The following is a 21,497-nucleotide window of genomic DNA, read 5'->3' as shown; positions in this document are numbered from 1 at the left end:
CTCACGTACGATGGCTTTGGTACCGTATAGAATACGAAAGAACGTTCATGCTTCGTTCAGCAGAAAAGTAGAGGGGTCATCGACGGATACGCGTACCTCTTTCCTCGGTTGTCTTCATTCATGTCCTGTTTCATCTCCCGCTAATACTAGAGGATCATTGACTAAAGCCGAATCGTGTTCAACGTATGATTAGTGTCGATTACTTTGTGCCGTACAAGAAAACGAAATAGTGAAAAAGTGTGTGTTTCAGAAATATTTTGCAGAGAGTGGCAAAAAGAAACACAAATTGACGAAAAAATGTTTGACCACATTGCCACGATCTGGCGCGGTTTCGTTAAAAATTATACAAAATTACGGAAAGAAAAACGCGAATGAAGAGGAACGATGAATAATCGAAACGCAGTGTTAATTAAAATGTCGTGTGATAAGCCGTAGTCCTAGATAGAAGTTCGATGAGAAATTGCCGCACATTTCTATTCGACTTCTATATCAAGGTTCGCGATGAAAGTTGTTTAATGTTTTGTTCGCAGTAGATAATAGCAGCATTCGAGTACATTTGCTTCATTCTCACTGGAATGTTAATAGTTAACACGTTGGCTGCCAGGTTAAAACTTGTGAGAATTTCTATAAAGTTAAAATGTTGTCTCGAGATTATCGAAGACTAGATAATTTAACATTTGTCGTAGTATTTAATTTGTTAATCTCGTAAAATTCACGAATCCTATCAAGATTTATTTTCATTATCGTCTCAACATCGGAATTAATTCTTTTAGTTCCCTAATTTCACCCACTTCTGAGTGACATAGCGACCAACGTGTTAAAGAAAATCAAAATATTTAATAGCAAATTTTGTGAGTTAATCATTATAGTGTAATATTTTTCTCATTATCGAAGAAAACAGTTTTGAAATTATGAAATTTAACAATACATGTTTTTACTACGTATATATATATATATTTCATTCTGGAATGCAACTTCTCAAATTATATTCCAATAGAATTTATGTATAGGGGTTAGATCGTAAAGGAAAATTAAAATGCGGAGTAACAGTTAGTGGATCTTGTGTCTTGACAGTACCCATTATTTGTATTTCATTTTACTTTCGATCTGTTATTAACTGTATCTCCAACAATGCAGTGCAATTATTAAATAATAATCGAGTGCCTCGCATTTTCTTCCTCATTCTCAATCCATCAAAAGATGTAAAACAATTTTTCATTTTAAATTGAAAAAGAGAGACGAGGAGAAACACAATATACACATATGTATATTGTATATCTCTTCATCTACCTCTTCTTATTGATTTAAAATTGAAAACTATTTTAGATTATTTTAAATACGCTGAGAATAATTTAATTTAGAAGAACAAATTAACTAAAAGAACGAGAAGAACTAAATGAAGTACTTTTATCAAGGCTAACGTTTGATAACATGATTGAATAGTGAAATAAATAAATCAAATAAATTTTGTCCCCAAGTTTCAGACCTCGAGAATCGAATCATTATCTTGACTCGACTGCTTCACGTTATCATAGAGACAGGGTTAGAAGTTAGTGAAAGTTTCTGTTAATCATTCATGCTTTATCGGATTGCATTCTGATCAATGGAATTACAGTTTCGGAACTTTTGCTATTCGAAACGATTGTTCGAAGTTGGTTCGTCGAATTTCACGTTCGCTCGCCGGAAATGGGTCAGCAATAATGGAAAGTTTCACGTGGTATGCATCCTAATTTATTATTAATTAGTACGAATACGATTTGCGTTACAACCTGTGTCAGAACACAACCTTAAATTAGCATTAAAAAGAAACTGAACGTACAAACGATTTACATAATTCGATTCGTTACACGTATATGTACGCGAATTATCTTTCACCATAGATACTTGTCGCGAAGTAAAAAAAAAAAAAAAAAAAGAAGGACGAATCGGACGTATTTGCAAACAGTAACGTGAGTTGAAAATGTGAAAGTGACGAAATTGCTACAGCCAAATAATGTGTTTCATCGACTCTCATAAAGTCAGGGATAAGAAGACAGAACACCTTACTAATTTCTAAAATTTCATTTAATAACCATCATGAACAAAATTTATTGTGTATGTAACAGTTTATACTGTTTTTATTCAGAAATTCCAGTTGTTTAAATTAAAATGTCGATATTCGATACGAATTTATCTGAAAAAGTAAAAATATTGAAGGAAACCAGTAGAACAAGAAGATAGAACATGGGTCTAAAGAAATGGATTGCATAAAATCAATTTTTATTTAATCATCAGTATTTTGTAGAACACCTTTATTCTTTATTACGGAAATGATTAGAGATACGTGAAATTAATCATGTTCTTTTCTTTATTATATTTCTTATTGAATCAAAACGTAATCGTTAATTATGAACTCTTAGAAACGAGGTGTGGATAAACAAGTTTCTACTGTATCTTACCTTTCTTCTACAAAACAGAGCTAAATTGTTTGTAAACGTTGACGCATCTTCGTGAGAAATGTCACAAATATTTGCGAGCTATGAGATAACTTTTCGTAGCCTACATATACACCCTCTTTGTTAAACAAATAGAAGACGTCGTGGCGGTTGGCAAACAGGAAAGTTCGAATATCTGCTCTGAACGGGCATTTGCATGGAACAAGTCCACGTATGCGTCGGAATTCGCTGTTTTCTTCGGCAACAGTGTGTCACGTGAAACTTTTGGAAAAATAGCACAGGATCAAGGTTTTCGACGAATGCAACTACTTGGCGGAAGAGGAGAAAGTCTTATCTGTTGGAATATATCTTTGGAGACAGTCAATCTTTAAAGAGCATGAAAAAACGACTGGCGCTCGACGACCGAGAAGAAGGCCTCGAAATACCTGAATTAATTTCAAGAGACTCTCGAATCTACTTGCTGCGGAAAGGATAAGTGTACCACGAAAATGAAGACGGTGCATTTGTTACTGATACTGACAATTGCCCTGCCAGTCAGAGGGTCTCTCATGGACTTGGTACGAAACGTGTTCCACATGGGAAGGGTGAGTTTCTTGAAAAAGGTTATTAAACCTTTATGCTGTAACAACGTCCTCAGGGGCTGTCGCGGTGTTTGTAGCTACAATACGGGTTCAGCAACCCCGAGGTACCCGAGTTAGAGGGGGGCCAGCGGGCCCCAATAGGTGAGAAGTAAGAGATACTGCAAACAGTATTAACTCTTTGGGGCACGGTGTGTCCCACCTTTTTGATGGATCGTAATGCATGGTGGGACATTTTTAATCCCACCTCGAAATTTTGCAATAGCTGCATGTGTATAGGTTTATATTTCGTCTTATTTACGTAAAGCAGTTGGTAATATAATCATCCAATGTTACAAATGTATGCACTTTTGTTGGCAACTTTCAACATGCTAATACCGGTTCAACAATTGTTGTAAACGGAAGGTTTATTGCGAATAATATTTCTTTCCTGGTTTTATGTGAAAAATCGTAGGTGTAAGTTAATTTATATAAAAATTTGTTCTATATAAACAAGTGAAGTGTTTTATAATAAAAACTAAAGATTAAATTTGTTTGCAAATGATGAAAGTATGGTGGGATTTTATTCGTCCCACCATGCAACTTGGGGAGTAATACAAAGACATTTTTTTTTATTTATGTTACATATTTATGTTATTTTATATTATTTTGTTATTACATTTATTTTGTTACATTATGTGATATCTTTATTAATAAAAATATAACAATTTTGTTTGATTTAAAACGCAATAAAATTCCTGTACAACATGGGTCTATTTTATGACCTGAATTCCTGTGCCGTAAACAGTTAAAAAAATGCAGGAAATAAGCTAGTAATAAGTAAGCAGTAGTGCAATAACTTCGTATAATAAGTTACGCACTTTAATTAAATAATGAATGAACGAATGGCTGTAACAACGTGTGAGACACGTGATAAGGGATTCGAATCGAACATGAAAAGCACGAGTCAGACACGTCGTATGAACGTGCACGAGCGTCTTTATACCCGGCTATGGCACGTGCGATCACACAATAAATCGTTTGCGACCAGGAATCTTGGAACTACATATAAACTATACTGGAACTAACTTTAAAGTATAATACTATGCGAGGAAACGAAACATGATTCGTAGGGCAAGGGGTTCAAGTATTCGAATAATCATGACAATGTATCGGGGATGTTTGAAATGTTAGTGGATTTCTAGGGAAGAAATTGTTTTCTATTTTTGTTTTTCTTGGTTTTCAACGTTCTACCCTGTTCAAAAAGTTTCAAGACGACCTCGTCTATATGAAAACAGTAGAGTGTTATGTGATTTGTTTTTCTCAGAGTAAATTAGAATGTCATTTAATGATTTGTTAATACATGCAAATCGTCTTTCACACGGTAGGTATGTACCATAAAAAGCCACGTCAAAACAGGATAAGTTTCCCAGAGTAACATTTTTTAGTGATACATTTAATGATGCAATTTTATTATGCAATATATTACGTAAACGTCATACGAAATGGGTAGTTAAGAGTTATCGAATAAGTGAATTTCCAAGTAATTACTACATTATAGCAGTGCTCAGTGCTGCCTAATTTTTGAAGTGTGGTAAAAATGTGAATATTCTTTGTATACAGGGTGATTCTAGAAACTGAGATTCAAAAATTTGTTGGAAGAGAAAGTTGAATCGCCCATGTCGAATTATCTTTTATATGAAAGTGCAGTTGCATATTCTTTTTCGTAATGGAGCCTTTGTTACACTTTTTACCCGTTTGTTTACATTTGTTATTACATTGTAAAGTTATGTAGCAGTTATAATCACTCGAGTAGCTTTAATTCTCTCCTTTGAATCATCGATTGAAATAAAAGGCTGAGAATACGCATGATCTTTTAAAAATCCCTACAAAAAATAATCGAGCAAGGTTAAATTGGACGAGCAAGGCGGTCAAGGTGTGGAACTTTGCGTGCCAAACCATTTTTCTCGATACGTTTCCGTTGAGTATTGCATGGCAATGCGGGCATTATTAGCTGGTGCTTCATTCTGTTGCAAGTATTTTAAATTGCATCGTAGCTCACAGAAGACATCATCCCGTAAATAAGGCAATGTAAATTCCAAGAAACGTTGATATTGTTAACCATTTAAAATATCGGTAAGGAAATGTAAACAAACAAGTAAAGATACGTTTAAATGTACACGATGGAAATTTTAGCCGCGAATATTCTAATATTTAAAAAGGGAAGTACATTACACAAGTGAATCGAATTTTTCACTGTTGGCTAATTTGGAAACACGTTTAACCAGTAAAAAAGTTTGCGACCAGAAATCTTGGAAAAAAATGGTTTAGCATGTAAACTATAATAATATGCGAAGAACGAAACATGAATCCTTATTATCTCTATTAATTCATCTTGGAAAAAATATAGATCTAAACGTAAGCAGAAGCTAATATGCAGATCGAGGCATTTAAAACAGGCTACCTGAATAATTCGCTTACTTGTAGCGATAGAAAAAAGAATGTCGAACGAGAGTTGTTTGATTTCGAGGAGTAGGTAACGTGGTGCCAATAACTTATTTATCGGTGAAAGCATAGATGAGATATTAATTTTTAAATCGAATGATATAGTTTCTTATACAGATTCTAAATAAGCGTTTCAAAATGAATGCAATTACCTACAATTGAAGGTCATTCAATGTTACACAGGCTGACTGTAATAGAAAATAAATTGTTTCAAAGCGCTCTTCAAATATTTCATTAATTTTCTTATTCACGTACTTACTACTACAGCAAGTATTCAAAATGATGACCTTGAATTTGGATGCGTTTTCTAAAACACGTTAATGTAGAAAACACTGCACGACGAACTTGATTTTTATCAAGTGCAATGCAACGTCTTATTTGCTCGTACATACCTTCCCTGGTTGTTGGCATTTCGTTGTATACTGGCTGTTTTAACTTTCCCCATAAATAATTGATTATCATTTTATTGATGGAGCATTAAATAATCGCAAATATGCACAGATTTTAACAGAAATTTTGCCACTGTTAAATGACCGCCACATTCCCTCGATTTAACACTTCTGGATTTTTATTTCCAAGTTCAAGGTTATCATTTTGGATACTTGCTGTAGCAGGAAGTACACGAATAAGAAAATCAATGAAGTATTTGAAGAGTGCCTTGAAACAATTTATTTTCTATTACAATCAGCTTGTGTAACCTTGAGTGACCTTCGACTGTAAGTCATTGCAGTCATCTTGAAACGCTTATTCAGAATCTGTATAAGCAACTATATGATTCTATTTAAGAAAAAAAACAGAGTCGACCTTCATATCTCATTTGCGCTTTCATCGATAAAACAGTTATTGGCACCACGTTACCTATTTCTCGAGATCAAACAACTCTCGTTCGACATTTTTTTTTCTATCGCTAAAAGTAGGCGAGTTATTCAGGTGGTCTGTTTTAAATGCTTCGCCCTGTACCTAGGTACGTAAAATTAGTAGCAAACTTAGGAGGTAGCAGGTAACCAGGTAGCAGGTCAGGTCCAGGTAACACTGGATATGGGACCCTTAGATATTGAAAGAAACTTAGTTTTCTTCATTACTACTTCAATAAATGATATTTAATGCGAAAGAAAGTAATTGTTCTATTATTCGAAAATTTCACTATCCGGCTAGTTTTGACCCTCTATTAGTTCGGATACGGGAGTCTCCACTGTATCTAGAGATGAATCTACTATTTCGTATAATTCAAGTCCACAAAAAGTGATCGTCAGATTCTTCCAATGCAACGATTGGACTCGTGTAGAACGTTCAAGAGCAGAATAAAATGACTATACTTGCAATTTTTGCAAACAAAGTTAGCAATAAAAGTTATGATATTTATACATTGTATAGTTTGAACATTCGCAGTCTAGTAATTACTGCCCAGCTCTTATTCAATTGAATTTCGTGCAGAGAATTTCAGACATGATTTATACGGTAACGTGATACATTCCTGAAGAAGCATACAACTTTCAAAGCGTGCCTCTTTCCGGCATCCGCGATGCCGTGTCCGGTACACGGTGTTTCGTCAGAATTTAAGCTTCCGTCGCGGCGATCGGCGTTGAATCGAAGTTTAGCACACCGCGCACGTAAGCGCCGATGACTTTCTTTCATTTGCATTCCGCCAGGCCGTGGCTTAAATACTCGTCGCATATAAATAATTTACCGCAACGACTATGCGTGCGAGTCGAAAAGGTGCTGACGTTTGATCGGAGGAGGACAGAGAGGCCCGACCATTCTTTCGAGTTGAGGGGACCAAAGAAAAGAAAAGTTTCTGGCCTTTCTCCAATTGTTCGGCATGCAAAGCACTCTTCTTTTCAGTCGTCTGGTCGTCCTTCCGGTTTGACGTAATATAGACCCTCGTGTTGTGCTGTTGCACCGCGCCTTGACGCCTTATCAATTAAACCGATCGAGTTGACATTGCCTGACTGTGCTAGCACATTAAAAGGTCCTTGATTTCTCTTCGTTACACTGTTATACCATATATCGGAAAAGAAAAAGGAAAGTGTTCGTTCGGTATTTTCAGGCGCAATTACAAATAATTTATTACAATTTGTTTGTTTGTTTTTTTTATTAAAGTGCATGGGTATTTATACCCATTTTGCACTCCTCTTCTCCTTTACAATACTATACATTCGTAACTTATAAATAGGTTGTACACTTGAGTCTTATTTCTATGTTTACATTTAACCCTTTGCACTCGACGCCTTTTTTCCTGGTATCTAGCAGCCACTCGAGATGTTTCTTAGCATTCTATTGCCATGAATTCTAAGCTATCCAGATTTTAGATTAAGCTCACTTTTACCTCACCGACAATCATTTTATCGACACTTGGAGCTCCAAAGAAATTAAACTTAAAGAAACATTTTTAGATATTGTAGATTTGCTGCGTGAAACCTAATGGTGACTGAGAGTCATCTCTCGAGTGCAAAGGGTTAACTTGTCTATATAATCAGAAGTTTTCATAGAATATATAAAATATATAATACTTCTATACAAACATACATATCTAATCTTATAAACGCTCTATACAAACTAAATAATATTTAGAATCTATGAAATAGAGATATCGTTATTATTAAAGATCTTTGTTTTCTTTCCATTTGACTTTTAGCTTTTAAGTCTTATTACTTCAGTCTTTCTGTTTATTTTAGTAACTATCTTAGTCCGCAAAACTACATATTTGTATATGTATATAATTTGTTTAAATTCTAATCTCTGTGTATGAATGTGTATATCTATGTATAAAGAAACGTTTTATAAGAAATAAGCGTGATACAAATTATATCTTACGCTTATATCTTATTATACTACTCTATTTCACTTTTTTCATAATACTTTTCGGTGGGATATTAATAGGCAACTCGTTATCAAAATATCTCCTTGTATACCTCTTCGTGAAGCAAACTTTCACAATTTCGGGGTCATGGACCCCACCCGGAATTACTCAAGACACGCCATAAATTATCATGATATCCAAACCACAGTTACAGTTTTTTTATTTATTACATTTAAGAAATGCTTAATGGTTTTGTTAAACTTAAACTTTATTCAGTCGAATACTACAATTTGTCTTACAAAATTCATAAAAATTTAATCCTTTGGGATTCCATGTTGAGTGAGGCTAGACAAAAATGTACTGAAATCAGAAAATTCGGACTGTAAAGTGTTAAAAGTCCCAATAATATCTGAAGAAATATCTACGCATAGAAAAAGATACAAAATAAGAACCATGGAATATCACTACCAAATAGTTACACAAATCTATGAAACATCCTCAAGGAGGCTAAAAAGAAATCATTCGATCGATCTAACTGTGTGAAACAGAAATAGCTCGAATACACCTATTATCCCCGTTGCGGTCGTGTTAAATTTAAACATGGGTGTCGTACTTCGAATTTCCGAAGAACGAGCAGTGATTCTTCTGTTAACATTAAATATATGTTTACACAACAATATCTTTTAATGCTACGTTTTTATGTAAAAATTATATTTTGTAATTCTCTATCATGTGGCACCTTTCGGTAACTTTCTTCTCGCCATTATGGAGTATGATTTTTGAAATATCTTAATGATATATGGAAGATACAATCGGATGTATGTACAATATGAAACTTTAATTAATTGAATATCTTTGTAATTAGGACGTTTAATTGAAGAAATTTATAGTTATAAGCTTGTTTTGAATATCGGGTTTCTAAATCAACACGTATCTTTTTGTTTCTATTTAATTTTATAATGAAATTATTATTAATATTTTTAATCATTAATAAAAAACTTTTGGCATTGAAAATGCCTTGAGTTCAACTTTAAATAATAAAAATACAGAGAGAGTGTAAAATGATATGTGGATGAATACAATATAAGATTTTTACGGTTCTTTGGTTTGGTGGCTAAGAGCAAACATACGATCGGAACGGTAAATAAGCTTTGGTGGCTGAGAATAGACGTACGACCCCGAAGGGTTAATATTCTGATATTTGCACCAATTGTATATTCCAGCAAAATATGTATGTTTAATAAATAATACTGAATCATAATGTTCACATCGCGACCTGTCAGATTTGGATATTATTAAACAAAATTATCGTTTTAGATTGACGTCGATACCAATGGGATCATGTATCCTGTGACGTACAGCGGAAGAAGAAGTCAACCTCAAGTTTCAGATTACTTTCCATTCCCCTGTAACGTTCAATTTGGAAGGTATTTCAAAGTTTGACTATGATTGCATTATTTCCAATTTCCAAAGTATAGTTTATCTTGCTTTCAAGTGTCGACTCTTCTTTTTCTTTGTACTAACAATGGATTGTTAAGTTTTTCACGAGAAAAATGAATTGAAACACAATGTTACTCGGATATTTTTATGATATTCTTATAATTATTTTTATGATACATAATTGGTCATTTATATCACATACAATATAAAACATAATTACATAATATAAAAATACAACAAAATAAAGAATATTTGTATTAACACCCACAGAGATCGTCATTTTTGTACTTTGAACGGTTATAACTAGACTGCGTATTTTATGCATTTTATGATATAAACTAATATAATAATTACATACTAAATATGACCAAATCTATGTAGACTTATGCAAAATGAAATAATATTATTATATTATTATAATATCATTATAATTGTCGAATATCATTATAATTGTAGAATTTTATCTATATTTTATGTCTGTTTTCTATATTATTGTACGTGATAAACGCATAAAACTCGCAGTCTACTTGTAACTCAATAGAAGATCCATAAATATTTTTATTAATTATATCGAGTACACTTTTGTCCAATTTTGAATACAGACAGGTGTGATCTAAATAGTTCATTTGAACTGTATGCAAAAATTGAAAATTGTTTCTCTTTTATTTTAGGTCGCTATCTGTTCCTGATAGCGTGCATCGCTTAAGACCAGGAGACATTGATATCGTTGGTGGTCTTGGAGATTCGTTGATCGCAGGAAGTGGCGCTTTGGAAGAGTTTGCAATAGGAACTTTTATAGAAGCCCGCGGTGTCAGTTGGTGCGTAGGTGGTGAAGGAAATTGGAGACGATTCTTAACCGTTCCAAATCTGCTGAAGGTATCTTTATATTTCTCACAAAATAGTTTACTATAGAAAGGATATTTTTAAGTCGTCTATTCCCTCCCCACGTCCCTAACTAGCAGTACTCATTGAAAGAAAAATTTGAAACCTTATACTTTGGTGTAGTTTCGGCGACGCTAAATTCAATGGTGTAAACAAAGAAATGTTTAAGCAATTTTGTTTGCATTTTTGAAAAGAAAAAAATTATTGCAAAATAAGCCGGGTTGAAAAATCCATACGCTTATTTGTTCGTTATTCTTCATGTCTTGATGGTATAATAACTAGTATATATAAATATAGTATAGTATAATAATTAAATAAATTAATACATCAATTTACTCAATACCCACCACTCTACTCCATTTCATTTGCAATTTCTTCTCGTAAATTTCTCGTAATCTTCTCGTAGACTTAGTTAGTGTGATACATGAGCACAACATTACAGAATGTAGCTATCGGGGTGAATTTTATTTTCAAATACTCTTTAAAAAATAACAAACAATCAAGAGTATGGATTTATCGATCCGACTTCTCTTTCAACAATTTCTTTTTTTGCATTTTTGAAAAAGAAATTGTTGAAACATTTCTTTGTTTACACCATTGAATCCAGCGTCAAAAACTATATAAAAGTAGAAGGTTTCAAAATTTTGTATCAATAACTACTGGTAGCTAGTTTTAGCCTCGGCGCCCTCCCTTAACGGGAGGAAACCTCACACAGGATGATCAATAATTTTTTCCAAATGAATGGTAACAGACTGCTTTCCATTCTAAAAAATTCTATGCCTTTTCCAAGCTCGTAAGAGTACTGCAAATAATTATATTTCTATATCGTGACAGGTGTTCAATCCGAATTTAACCGGGTACTCGACCGGTACAGGTGAATTCATTTCGTCGAAGGCGAAACTAAACATTGCCTTTCCTGTCGCAGCTACGGAAGATGCGTTGCAACAGGCACGAATTCTCGTTCAAAGAATTAAGAGTGACCCCACAGCAAACGTGAAAAAGAAGTGGAAGGTATAGTAAATTTTCATAGGTAACACTGTAGAACACGTCGATTATACAAATTAATAGGGAAGCAAATTCATTCTGACCTAAGATAATTTTCTTTTTGATCTAAAAAAAAACCACAGTTGTAAGAAATAAGAAACTCAAAAAAAGGCTAATTTGTTTCATAAGAGAATGGAACAATAAACATATAAAAATAGAAGACATCAATGATTTTCTATGTTCAAAGACAGGTTCGAGTATAACTCTTATATTTCTTTACTTCTTATCATACTTTTTAAGTAAACTCGTTCTCTCCCATCTTTCCTTTGCGCAAATTTTCTTATTATATTTTTTGTTGGTTTCCTTTGCTTCAGAATACATCAGAATTTGTTATTTTAAATGAATATGATTAGAATTAAATGTGAAAGATGATGTCCTTTAAGCGTCTGAAGATCTTTTTGAACAACCCTTTATATGAAAATGTAGCACTATATTTAGTTCTATTGTATTGATAAATAAAATATCAATATTATTATTAGTCGTATTTTACAGAAATTTTGTCAACAAATTCTTCAAAGCAATACTGTGCTTTAAATAATATTATTCAAATTTTATAATATTTTTTAAATTAAATGGTTACCATATTTACAGGTCATGAAAATGACTCACACCTAAAAGTTAAAACATTTAAAATAAACGAATGCTTATTATCAAGATTGTAAAGATTTAATATTTATTTCTTATATTTTCAAGCTTTTCTATCGATATACTCTTATTGACGTAAACTTTCATGTCGATATATTCATGTTATCGAAGACAATTTTCATACGTCGCATTTCTATGTAACTAATAACAGTAATTAGTAATATACAGAGAAAATGATCAAGAAACTTACTTTATATTCGCGTTATGCTTTGTTAATGATAACAATCATGTTTATCTATGTTCCAGCTTATCACGATATTCTTTGGTGCAAATGATATTTGCTCTGCGCAATGCTACAGTCCCACGCAATTTTCACCAGCTCGCTACGCTCTTCACTTGCGAAAAGCGCTAGACTTTTTGAAAATAACTCTACCTCGTACGCTAGTCAACGTTGTGCCAGTTATAGGTAATAATATATTTGATTATTGGTTTTTGGTATAATTAATACGCACACAATGAAGTAAATGTGGTAAAACAAAATTTTATTGATGTAAACCTTATTGTCAATCATAACTTAATAATTACAATGCTTGTGCTAAAATCATTGTTAATAAAGGATTACTCAAAATATTAAGTTTCATAAATTGAAATGTAATGTAAAGGGTGGGACAATAGCTATTATCACCTCAGGTATCTTCGAAACTACAGGGTGTCCCAAAAGTCGTGAAGGAGCCGGAAATGGGGGGTAGCTGAGACGATTCTGAACAACAATTTCCTTTGGAAAAATGTCGGATGGGGCTTCGTTAAGGAGATATTAAGAGAAAACCCCGACCAATCAGAGCGCGCGTAGACCGTTGGAGCGGCCGCGGTAGCGAAGGCTACGCGCTGGCGGCCGCGCTTGTACGCAAACAAGTGACTCGACATGCATCGAAGGACATTGACGCTGCCGCCTAGCGCGTAGCCTTCGCTACCACGGCCGCTCGAACGGTCTACGCGCGCTCTGATTGGTCGAGGTTTTCTCATAATATCTCCTTAACGAAGCCCCATCCGACATTTTTGCAAAGGAAATTGTTGTTCAGAATCGTCTCAGCTACCCCCCATTTCCGGCTCCTCCCTGACTTTTGGGACACCCTGTATAAGTTTCACAGAAATATTTGCTGAAATAAAATTGTACAGTACGAATGGAACCATCCGGTGGCGATAATAGTTTTTTTCCAGGTGGAGGTACTTCGGACATTTGAAGGTCACCTCCATTTTTTTAAACGGATCGGTATGTTTTTGCTTCCGTATCATGATAGAGGATCTTAAAACGAGTTCAACGACCTATTACATAAGGTCATTGAAGGTTATAGAAAGTAGAGAAAGACGATAATACTTACGGTTTTGGTAGATCAAAAGAAGCCATGAGGTTATTTCAGCTTTACCTCGGGCTCAATTTATTTCTGTGAAACTTATAGCTTCGAAGATATCTGAGATGATAATAGTTATTGCTCCACCCTGTATACAAGTATACCAACTTTATTATGCAAGTTCCGGATTAAGGTGTTTTGATTATTGTATAGATGTTACAGTCTCCGTTAGAGTACCAAGAAGTGCCATGTGCAATATTTTGCATCCACTATACTGCGCTTGCATGCACAAGGGTAGCCGTCCAGACATTGCAGCCTCAAAAATGGCGTATCTTTATCAGCAAGCGGTAGAAACTCTAATCTACTCGGGAAGGTTCGATCGTCTAATTGCAATTAAGTAACCATTAATTAAAAAGGAATAATTACTGTCGTCAGTTTAAACAATTTACAATCAATGATAATTGTTATTTATTCGTTCCTTGCAAAGATCGATAAATCTTAAATCTTTGTATCTTTATAAATGTTATAATAAGTAGGATTCTTGTTGACTCCAGAAAATTAATTGCTACGCAAATTTATTAGAAAATTCGAAAGAACTAAATGAAAGTTACAATCATATACATATTATTATTTCGTATGTTTCAGATACGACAATTCGCCAGATTTTACAGTGGTACTGCAACCGTTTATTAAGCTATTCAATGCTCCAAATGCAGATCCAAGAAAAGCATGGCCAATTGATCCTAGTTTGGTCACGTACGATTGCTTTCACTTCAGTCAAAAGGGTCATGCGTTGGGTAAGAATTTAAAGAACAAATAACACAATAAAATAATGGTAACGACAATGTAAAATATGTGTTGTAACATTAAATTTGTATATGAAATCGTTATCTTTGTTCATCTGCACACCTGTTTTATCGCCTGAGCATTTGCATACGAACAGACACAAAGGGTTGCATATCAACAGGCGTTGAAATTATTCAACAAACCCGTCATTATTCTACCATAACTATACAATATATATTATGTCAATATACATCCGTATTGAATTACTTAAATTAATCAATTGTGTCCTTTTAATTTTCATACGATATTTATTTATAAAAAAGAACATATTTACTTAACAAATATTTTTAATAAAGTTATATATAATTACTGTGTTTAGCTTGTTAACGTTCAACATGATAGCATTCGCACACTTTTTTAATTTGTATTTAAAAATCAATTATAAAAACGTACGCCTGTACATATGCAACCGATTATCATCAGGAAAACTCAGTTGAAATGTAACATAGCGTCAAGGGATTTGAAAGTAGAACAGCAACTTTGCATGATAATTATTTTCACTAATCCTCCTAGCAGTTCGTTATAATTAATTATTTTGTTTTACGTTTTCTCTTCTGTCTCCAATTCAGTCATGGAAATTAGAAGATAATACAATACCACCTATTACATTTAATACTTTTTATTTCAGCTATAGAATATCATTTAAAATAATATTTTATTTTACGTATATAATATTTATCATTCAAAATAGAGTATTATTTGCATATAAGTAATAAAAAGTATGTAATGTCTATTATTTATAATAGTATTTGATCTACAATGTACGATATGTATCATTTAAGATAGCATTTTTATTTAATATATGTATCATTTAAGATAGCATTTTTATATAAAACAGCGATACAAATACTTTTTTTCTTTTCATCAAATTCTGGTTGTTTATCTATGATACTTTTTAAATTATATTCTAATATTCTTTATTATATGTCGTGGTTGCTTATGCATTAATATTAATAAACAGACCGAAACCCCGTGCAACAATTGCGATTTGTCTACGTCATTCGTCCTAAACGAAAGAGCAAATCAGTTAACGTATATTACAGTATCAAGTAGTCAGACTTTTCGTTAGAGAAGTTAATCAGAAGTCATGGATGGTCTGACCATGAGTCAATATGTCCGATGTCTGTTCGTCTCATACCACTTTAGCCAATAAGACATAAAATGTTGCAACATGCCGTCACATGATATACCAGAATATTAGAACAATAATACACATTACCTTTTTCAAATAATTCTATTTGTTCATTTTGATAATCAACGGATCGAAATCCAACTTTATCATGCATTAGTAGTTGGTGCGACTCTAAACTTATATTTAAACAAAAAATAACATGACAATTTTAATTGGATATGGCAAAAGGAACCATGTATAATATTGTCTATATAATCGTCTAATCCTTACATCTAACTACAATACTATTTTTACTAACTGCATATAGTCAGGGCCGGCGTGACCTTTTGCGGGGCCTGAATTCACATTCAAATCCTACACTTCAATTTTACAACGAGGAATTATTTATTTACAAATGCTATATATTTGTTCTAAGATGAATATTAAATAATATTAAATAATACTTTGATGATTTTTGTTACTCCTTTCAATTTAATCATCGCTACTAAAAAAATGTCTTGCATCTCAGCAGAAATTGCTTCCATTTGTTAATGGTATCACCAGTCTGTAAAAAGTTAATCAAAATTTTCGTAGACCGCGGGCCCTTTTAAAACGCTGCATATACTTTAGAAAGGTTGAATAAGTTACATTGAAACCTATATTTCAAATGCTTTGTTGTACTTTATTTCTCTTATAAAATTAAACAACATTGTTTTGCAGATGTATTTTTTTATTATTACATATTTAACGTCGTATCAACCTTTGGTTATTAGCGACAATTTCTTATGAGGTTTTCTCCAATGTTAGATGTTGGTCCATATATGAAATGTACTTTTGTTTTCTTAATAGTGTAAAGTAATTCAAACGTGACTCCGCTAGCGTCGACATCACTGCGGTAACGCTTCCTTCGATATTATGTGTCATTCTGGTAAAAGTCAATTGACCAGAACTTTGTGACGTAAAAAATAAGAAAATTTGTTTGAATGAACGTAAATACTTCCTGAATTAAACGAAAATGACACATGGTATTAGGAAGTGTTATAGTAGTGATGTCGGTTCTAGTAAAGTTATAGAGGCTGAGTCACTAAAGATTTGTGCCTACAATATCTCCGTTGCGTTTGATAATACGACGAGAAATCAGCTAGGCTTTGTTTTAAAATATTCCACTTGTTTTAATTTCTTCTCAGTTTATTTGCAACGTTGATATATTATTGTTGGAACAATTAATACTAAAACTACATGTATTTCAACCTTCTTCTTAAAGTCACTCAATTATTAAAGGAGGAATCTGGTTCAAAGCGCTAAAAATGAAACCCTTTTTACGAATTTTTAAAAAATTATGTATTAAGTGGATTTTTATGAAACTTACAGGGTCTTTTACTAGATATTTGGTGACAACAAATAATTCTTTCTAATACAATATTGTACGGTAAAAAATAGTAGGAGTTGAAAGAAAAAAAGTGGTTTCGACAAACAATTTTGCCACTATTTGTATGAAACAAATTGTTTAATCTAATTTTTTTGATCAACGTTTCAGGTGCATTGACATAGTAACTATCTAATAAACATGAAAATCTTTAATTTTTGCTTTAATTGCGGTAGTATTATATGTGTTTATAAATAGTACATTCATAAAGTACCATATTTAATGAATTACTTTTTAAACTATATTAGAATAAACATATTTTACTAAAATCGAGTATTCGCCACATTTAGAATAAAAGTAATCTATTTTTATAACACTCCTCGTGGAGATGTTGAAATTCCTCGTATTATAGATCAATTAATCCTCCGAAAATAACTCGGTATTAATATATGGGCGAGAATAATTGACGATAATCTAATCGGAACTTGTTCTTCTTAATGGGTGGAATTAACGGGTCAATCTTATGTAAATTTCTTGAATAATCAATTGAATGAATTATCGGATGAGTTTCCACTCACCGTGTGTTTAAATTGATAACTGTACTAGTACGTCTAAAGTTGACAGTCATTCTTGTCATCTTCCGTCGTAAAAAAGATAGAACTCGTAAAAGAAACGTTACGAGTCTCGTCGCCATATTGATCACCTTCGTCCTCAGATGTACCCACGATATGCTCCGAACGTTCTTTATCGATTTTAGAGACATCCAAGTATCGTAAATGTAACTATTGCAAATATAAGTATCATAAAATACATCATCAGTTCATTTGATAGGAAGAATAATTCATATACAAGGTATCCCATATAACTCTTGCATCGGAAATATCTCGTATATCTTTATATAATAGAAAAAAGGTCATAGTGAAACATTATTTGATTGAAAGTGCAAGTATACTGATAACAAATTTTTTCAAGATTATATTTTTCGATATATCAAGATCATCACCCTTTTTCAAACGACTCTACATATTTTTATCCTGACGATATAACAGCCACGATACGATGGAACTGGATTTTCATGGAAAAATTTGTAAAAGTCGAGAAACGCATGCAAATACTGAAATAACGATTTCAGAATGGTTCACGAAGGAAAATTTATTTTAACAAATACTCAAAATGATGTCCACCTCTCTTTCAAAGATACAGTAAAATGAATATCAGTTCCAGAGTTAATTAAATAAATTCAAATTGTTGTTGAGTGATTTAGTATATAGTTTGAGTGTACCTACTTTCATCATTCTATATTCTCTTTTGTCTCTGTTCAGCTGCAAACCTCCTCTGGAACAACATGCTGGAACCAGTCGGAAACAAAACGGATCGGGGTCTTCCTGAAATATTCGAAAGGATATTGTGCCCAACAGAGAAAGCGCCATACATTTTCACGAACGTCAATTCAAGATATTTCCAACTGACAGGCAGCCAGGAAGAAATCGTGCCCAGATAACGGATCGAGTATCGACGATAGCCATGTTTCCGTTTGTGATAATTATCTCCCCGCGATTAGAATAACAAATTCCATAACGTTAATGGAAACTTTGACGCACACGGTTTCCCGTGAACGTAATGTAAAGAGTCTTTTAATAACGGCTACCGAATGCTTTTCGCAACTAAAGTATATGTATACACTATGCAACAAAATTATCGCAACGAAATATTTCATCAAAATTTTTTTTTTTATTACATGTTTAACGTCGCATCAACCTTTGGTTATTATTAGCGACAATTTCTTATGAGGTTTTCTCCAATGTTAAATGTTGGTCCATATATGTGCATCTTGAAGTAGCTGGATTATTTTGTTTAAGTCTTCATTCGTGCTCCACGCTTCCTTTAAACTAGTGGGTAGTTCGTATTGTATTCAGCGTGGTTCCGTATTTTTACAGGTAAATATTGTGCGTTCTATTGTTGGAATTTAAAAATTCTTTGTTTTATGTAGTTATTCTTTTTTTCCGAAGTAGAATAATCGAAATTGAATTACATGTAATACATTCGCCGTTCCGCTCTTATCCTTGGATCCATTTCCTGCCCCTGAACCGATCGGTCTCCTTCGCTTCTTGACACTCTCTGCCATACCGACTGATCTACACTTTCAGCTTCTTTACTTTTATTTCTGCTTCTAATCTCACTTTGCCTTCCTTTCTTCTATTCGTTTCTTTTCCTTTATTACTTTCTCTCTCACCTAGATTTATTATTACACCTAACACTTTTCCTTTTCTTCTTTCTTTGTATCACTTTCGATCTTTCGATTCAATCGCTTGTCCCTTCTTCAGAGCTAATAATTTTGCACTGTTCTTTCTTAACGTCTTACGAATCCTCTTCCAACCACCATTTGAATGATATATAAAACGAAAAGAATTACAATGCTATTACATACAACATTTGGTTCTAATTCATTGCCTAATTTTCATTGTATCGAGACAATGTTTTTTATTTTGTAGGTAATTATCTGTATTTTAGGATAAAACTAATGCTAAATGAATACGAGACTACACCGCATCTTCACGTTCTAGTAACTCTAAAGCACTTTTCTTCTTTAAAAATTTGAGTGTTTGACGCGCTACCTGGATCTTGTTGACTTTATTTCGAAAACGATACACAAACCATCGGAAAGTGCACATTTTAGCAAGCAATTTGAAAAGAAAAACAAGTTTGTACGATTTTTTTTTATCGAGTTATCCCATTCTGTAGTTATTCGTGCGTTTAAACATTCGCAGTGTAGTAATGATCTGCAGATGAAAGATGAAGCATCGAAAATGAATAACTGTGTGGCAAATATATCCTAAAAACATTTGGTAGCTCTTGTAAAAAGACTATTTATTAAGTGATATTCCTAATCTATTTTAGTGTTTAATGAAGCAAGAGACAATTTAGTGACACGTGACAGAATGCGCATTTTGGACGAAAATTGTTTATTGCTGTCCGTTGCGATAAGATCGCCATAAATAGAACATTTGCGCGAATAAAAGTCAATTTGTTTACGCTAGATAGTCAACTTACGTGACCCTAGTGCCACGACCAACTTTATTACCTCACAATGATGCAGTGTTACTTCATAGTGTCGCTTAGAATAAAAATTGACCACTACTCTCGCTTGCACGTTAAACTCTATAAAATACGCTGCATTTATCAGTAGAAATTCAGTAAGTTGTATATTAAGATGTCCCGAACGTGTAAATATGATCTAAAAATAACCGAAAGTAGGTGAAAACAATAGAGAAGTATTTATTTGTACATGGAATAAAATTTCAATAAACTCTCGTGTCTATTTCAATTATTAGAACGCAAATATCTTGCACCTTACACTGCTATAAATTTTAACATCATTTTAATTTGGAAAATAAAGGGCTAAGAAAAGTAAATGATCGATGATTGACGATTGATGATTAATGACTATTGTTTATCTTGCTCTTTTTTACGAAATTATGAATACCTTTTACCAGTTTATCAATTTTTAAATTCTTTTGCAAGTATATCAACAGCACGTCCATTATCGCATTCTTGTAATAAAAATTCCTAATAAAATTGTCAACGTTAAATAATGAAATGTAAACATAAATTTATAAGTTTCAATGTTAATACAATGAATCGTATTGGACGCTTGATTTAAAAGTAAGCATGTTAAGTCTTAAGTAATATACGCGGAATATTTTTTTACTTATTCTTGGTGTGTATTGGAGCATTTGATTTATTTAGATTGCTAACGCGTAAAATGGAGGTTGAACGAAATTACGACGTAGTTTCAGGGACCAGGGTACTTCTGCGTGAAAAAAAAAACGATGATTGGAATGGAATGATGACAGTTATTTCGTATAACTAACGATACCAGAGGATACTTTCGAAATCACTTCTGGATATTCGTGGAACTTGACCTAAGGACTCAGACAATGAAGGTCATACAATAACCTTCGATGAGCCATACTTTCTTTTGCTAAATGAGTCGAGAAATCCTGCTCAGGATTAACTCAATTAAGGAGGTCAAATTACCCCAGGAGCTACATAATTTTCGTAAATGTATTATAATACATACAATCCTGGAAACAATAAGTATACATCGAGAAGATTTTTCATATAGTTGATTGTACATATAAAGATAAGGTAATCGGTGACTCATATGTTACCGATAAGGAGTTAATTCATTAGTAGGAAGTGTTACTTAAAGTACGGTTTAAGATATTAATTTAGAGAGTCGAGAATTCGAGACCAGTCGTGGAAAATTTTCTTTATCCTTATCATTTTTTTGTATCTCCAAAGATTACAAGTTACAGACATATGGAATCAGTAATGATATATTTGCGCTAATTTATATAATGATAAGGATTATTGTAAGTGGTATAACCGAACGAGATGAGATCTTATTAATCGAGTCACGCGATAAATCATAAAAGTTTACTCAACAAGGCCCTTCTACAGTGAAAAACCTTTATCGCGAATACATTGACAGACAATATTTTGTTCTTGAAATGCAAAATCCTAAAGTCCCGGTTGCAAGAGCCTTTGTATCATACAGTAGGTTTTAATTTAAT

At 33.0% G+C, this 21,497-nt stretch overlaps 2 protein-coding genes across 1 annotated transcript; one reads left to right on the top strand and one right to left on the bottom strand.

The window, feature by feature from the left end:
- LOC128887214 (uncharacterized) overlaps positions 1-21,497 on the bottom strand; it is a 144,355-nt gene that overhangs the window by 46,127 nt on the left and 76,731 nt on the right.
- On the top strand, positions 1,392-20,287 carry LOC128887177 (phospholipase B1, membrane-associated-like). The gene is made up of 9 exons (XM_054142785.1): positions 1,392-1,717; positions 2,571-3,019; positions 9,615-9,724; positions 10,409-10,613; positions 11,454-11,630; positions 12,555-12,714; positions 13,811-13,970; positions 14,243-14,394; positions 18,243-20,287. The coding sequence occupies exons 2-9, from the start codon at positions 2,924-2,926 to the stop codon at positions 18,419-18,421; spliced, it is 1,239 nt and encodes a 412-aa protein (XP_053998760.1). The 5' UTR covers positions 1,392-1,717; positions 2,571-2,923; the 3' UTR covers positions 18,422-20,287.

This window comes from Hylaeus anthracinus, unplaced genomic scaffold (assembly GCF_026225885.1).
Source record: "Hylaeus anthracinus isolate JK02 unplaced genomic scaffold, UHH_iyHylAnth1.0_haploid 0, whole genome shotgun sequence".
NCBI classification, from domain to species: Eukaryota; Metazoa; Arthropoda; class Insecta; order Hymenoptera; family Colletidae; genus Hylaeus; species Hylaeus anthracinus.
This window is presented reverse-complemented; position numbering and strand designations above follow the sequence as displayed.

Excerpts from the sequence above, each read along its gene's own strand:
- LOC128887177 (XM_054142785.1), top strand. The coding sequence starts at position 2,924 with ATGAAGACGGTGCATTTGTTACTGATACTGACAATTGCCCTGCCAGTC. Across the intron at positions 11,631-12,554 it reads ACGTGAAAAAGAAGTGGAAG|CTTATCACGATATTCTTTGG; the intron begins GTATAGTAAATT and ends TCTATGTTCCAG. Across the intron at positions 13,971-14,242 it reads ACTCTAATCTACTCGGGAAG|ATACGACAATTCGCCAGATT; the intron begins GTTCGATCGTCT and ends CGTATGTTTCAG.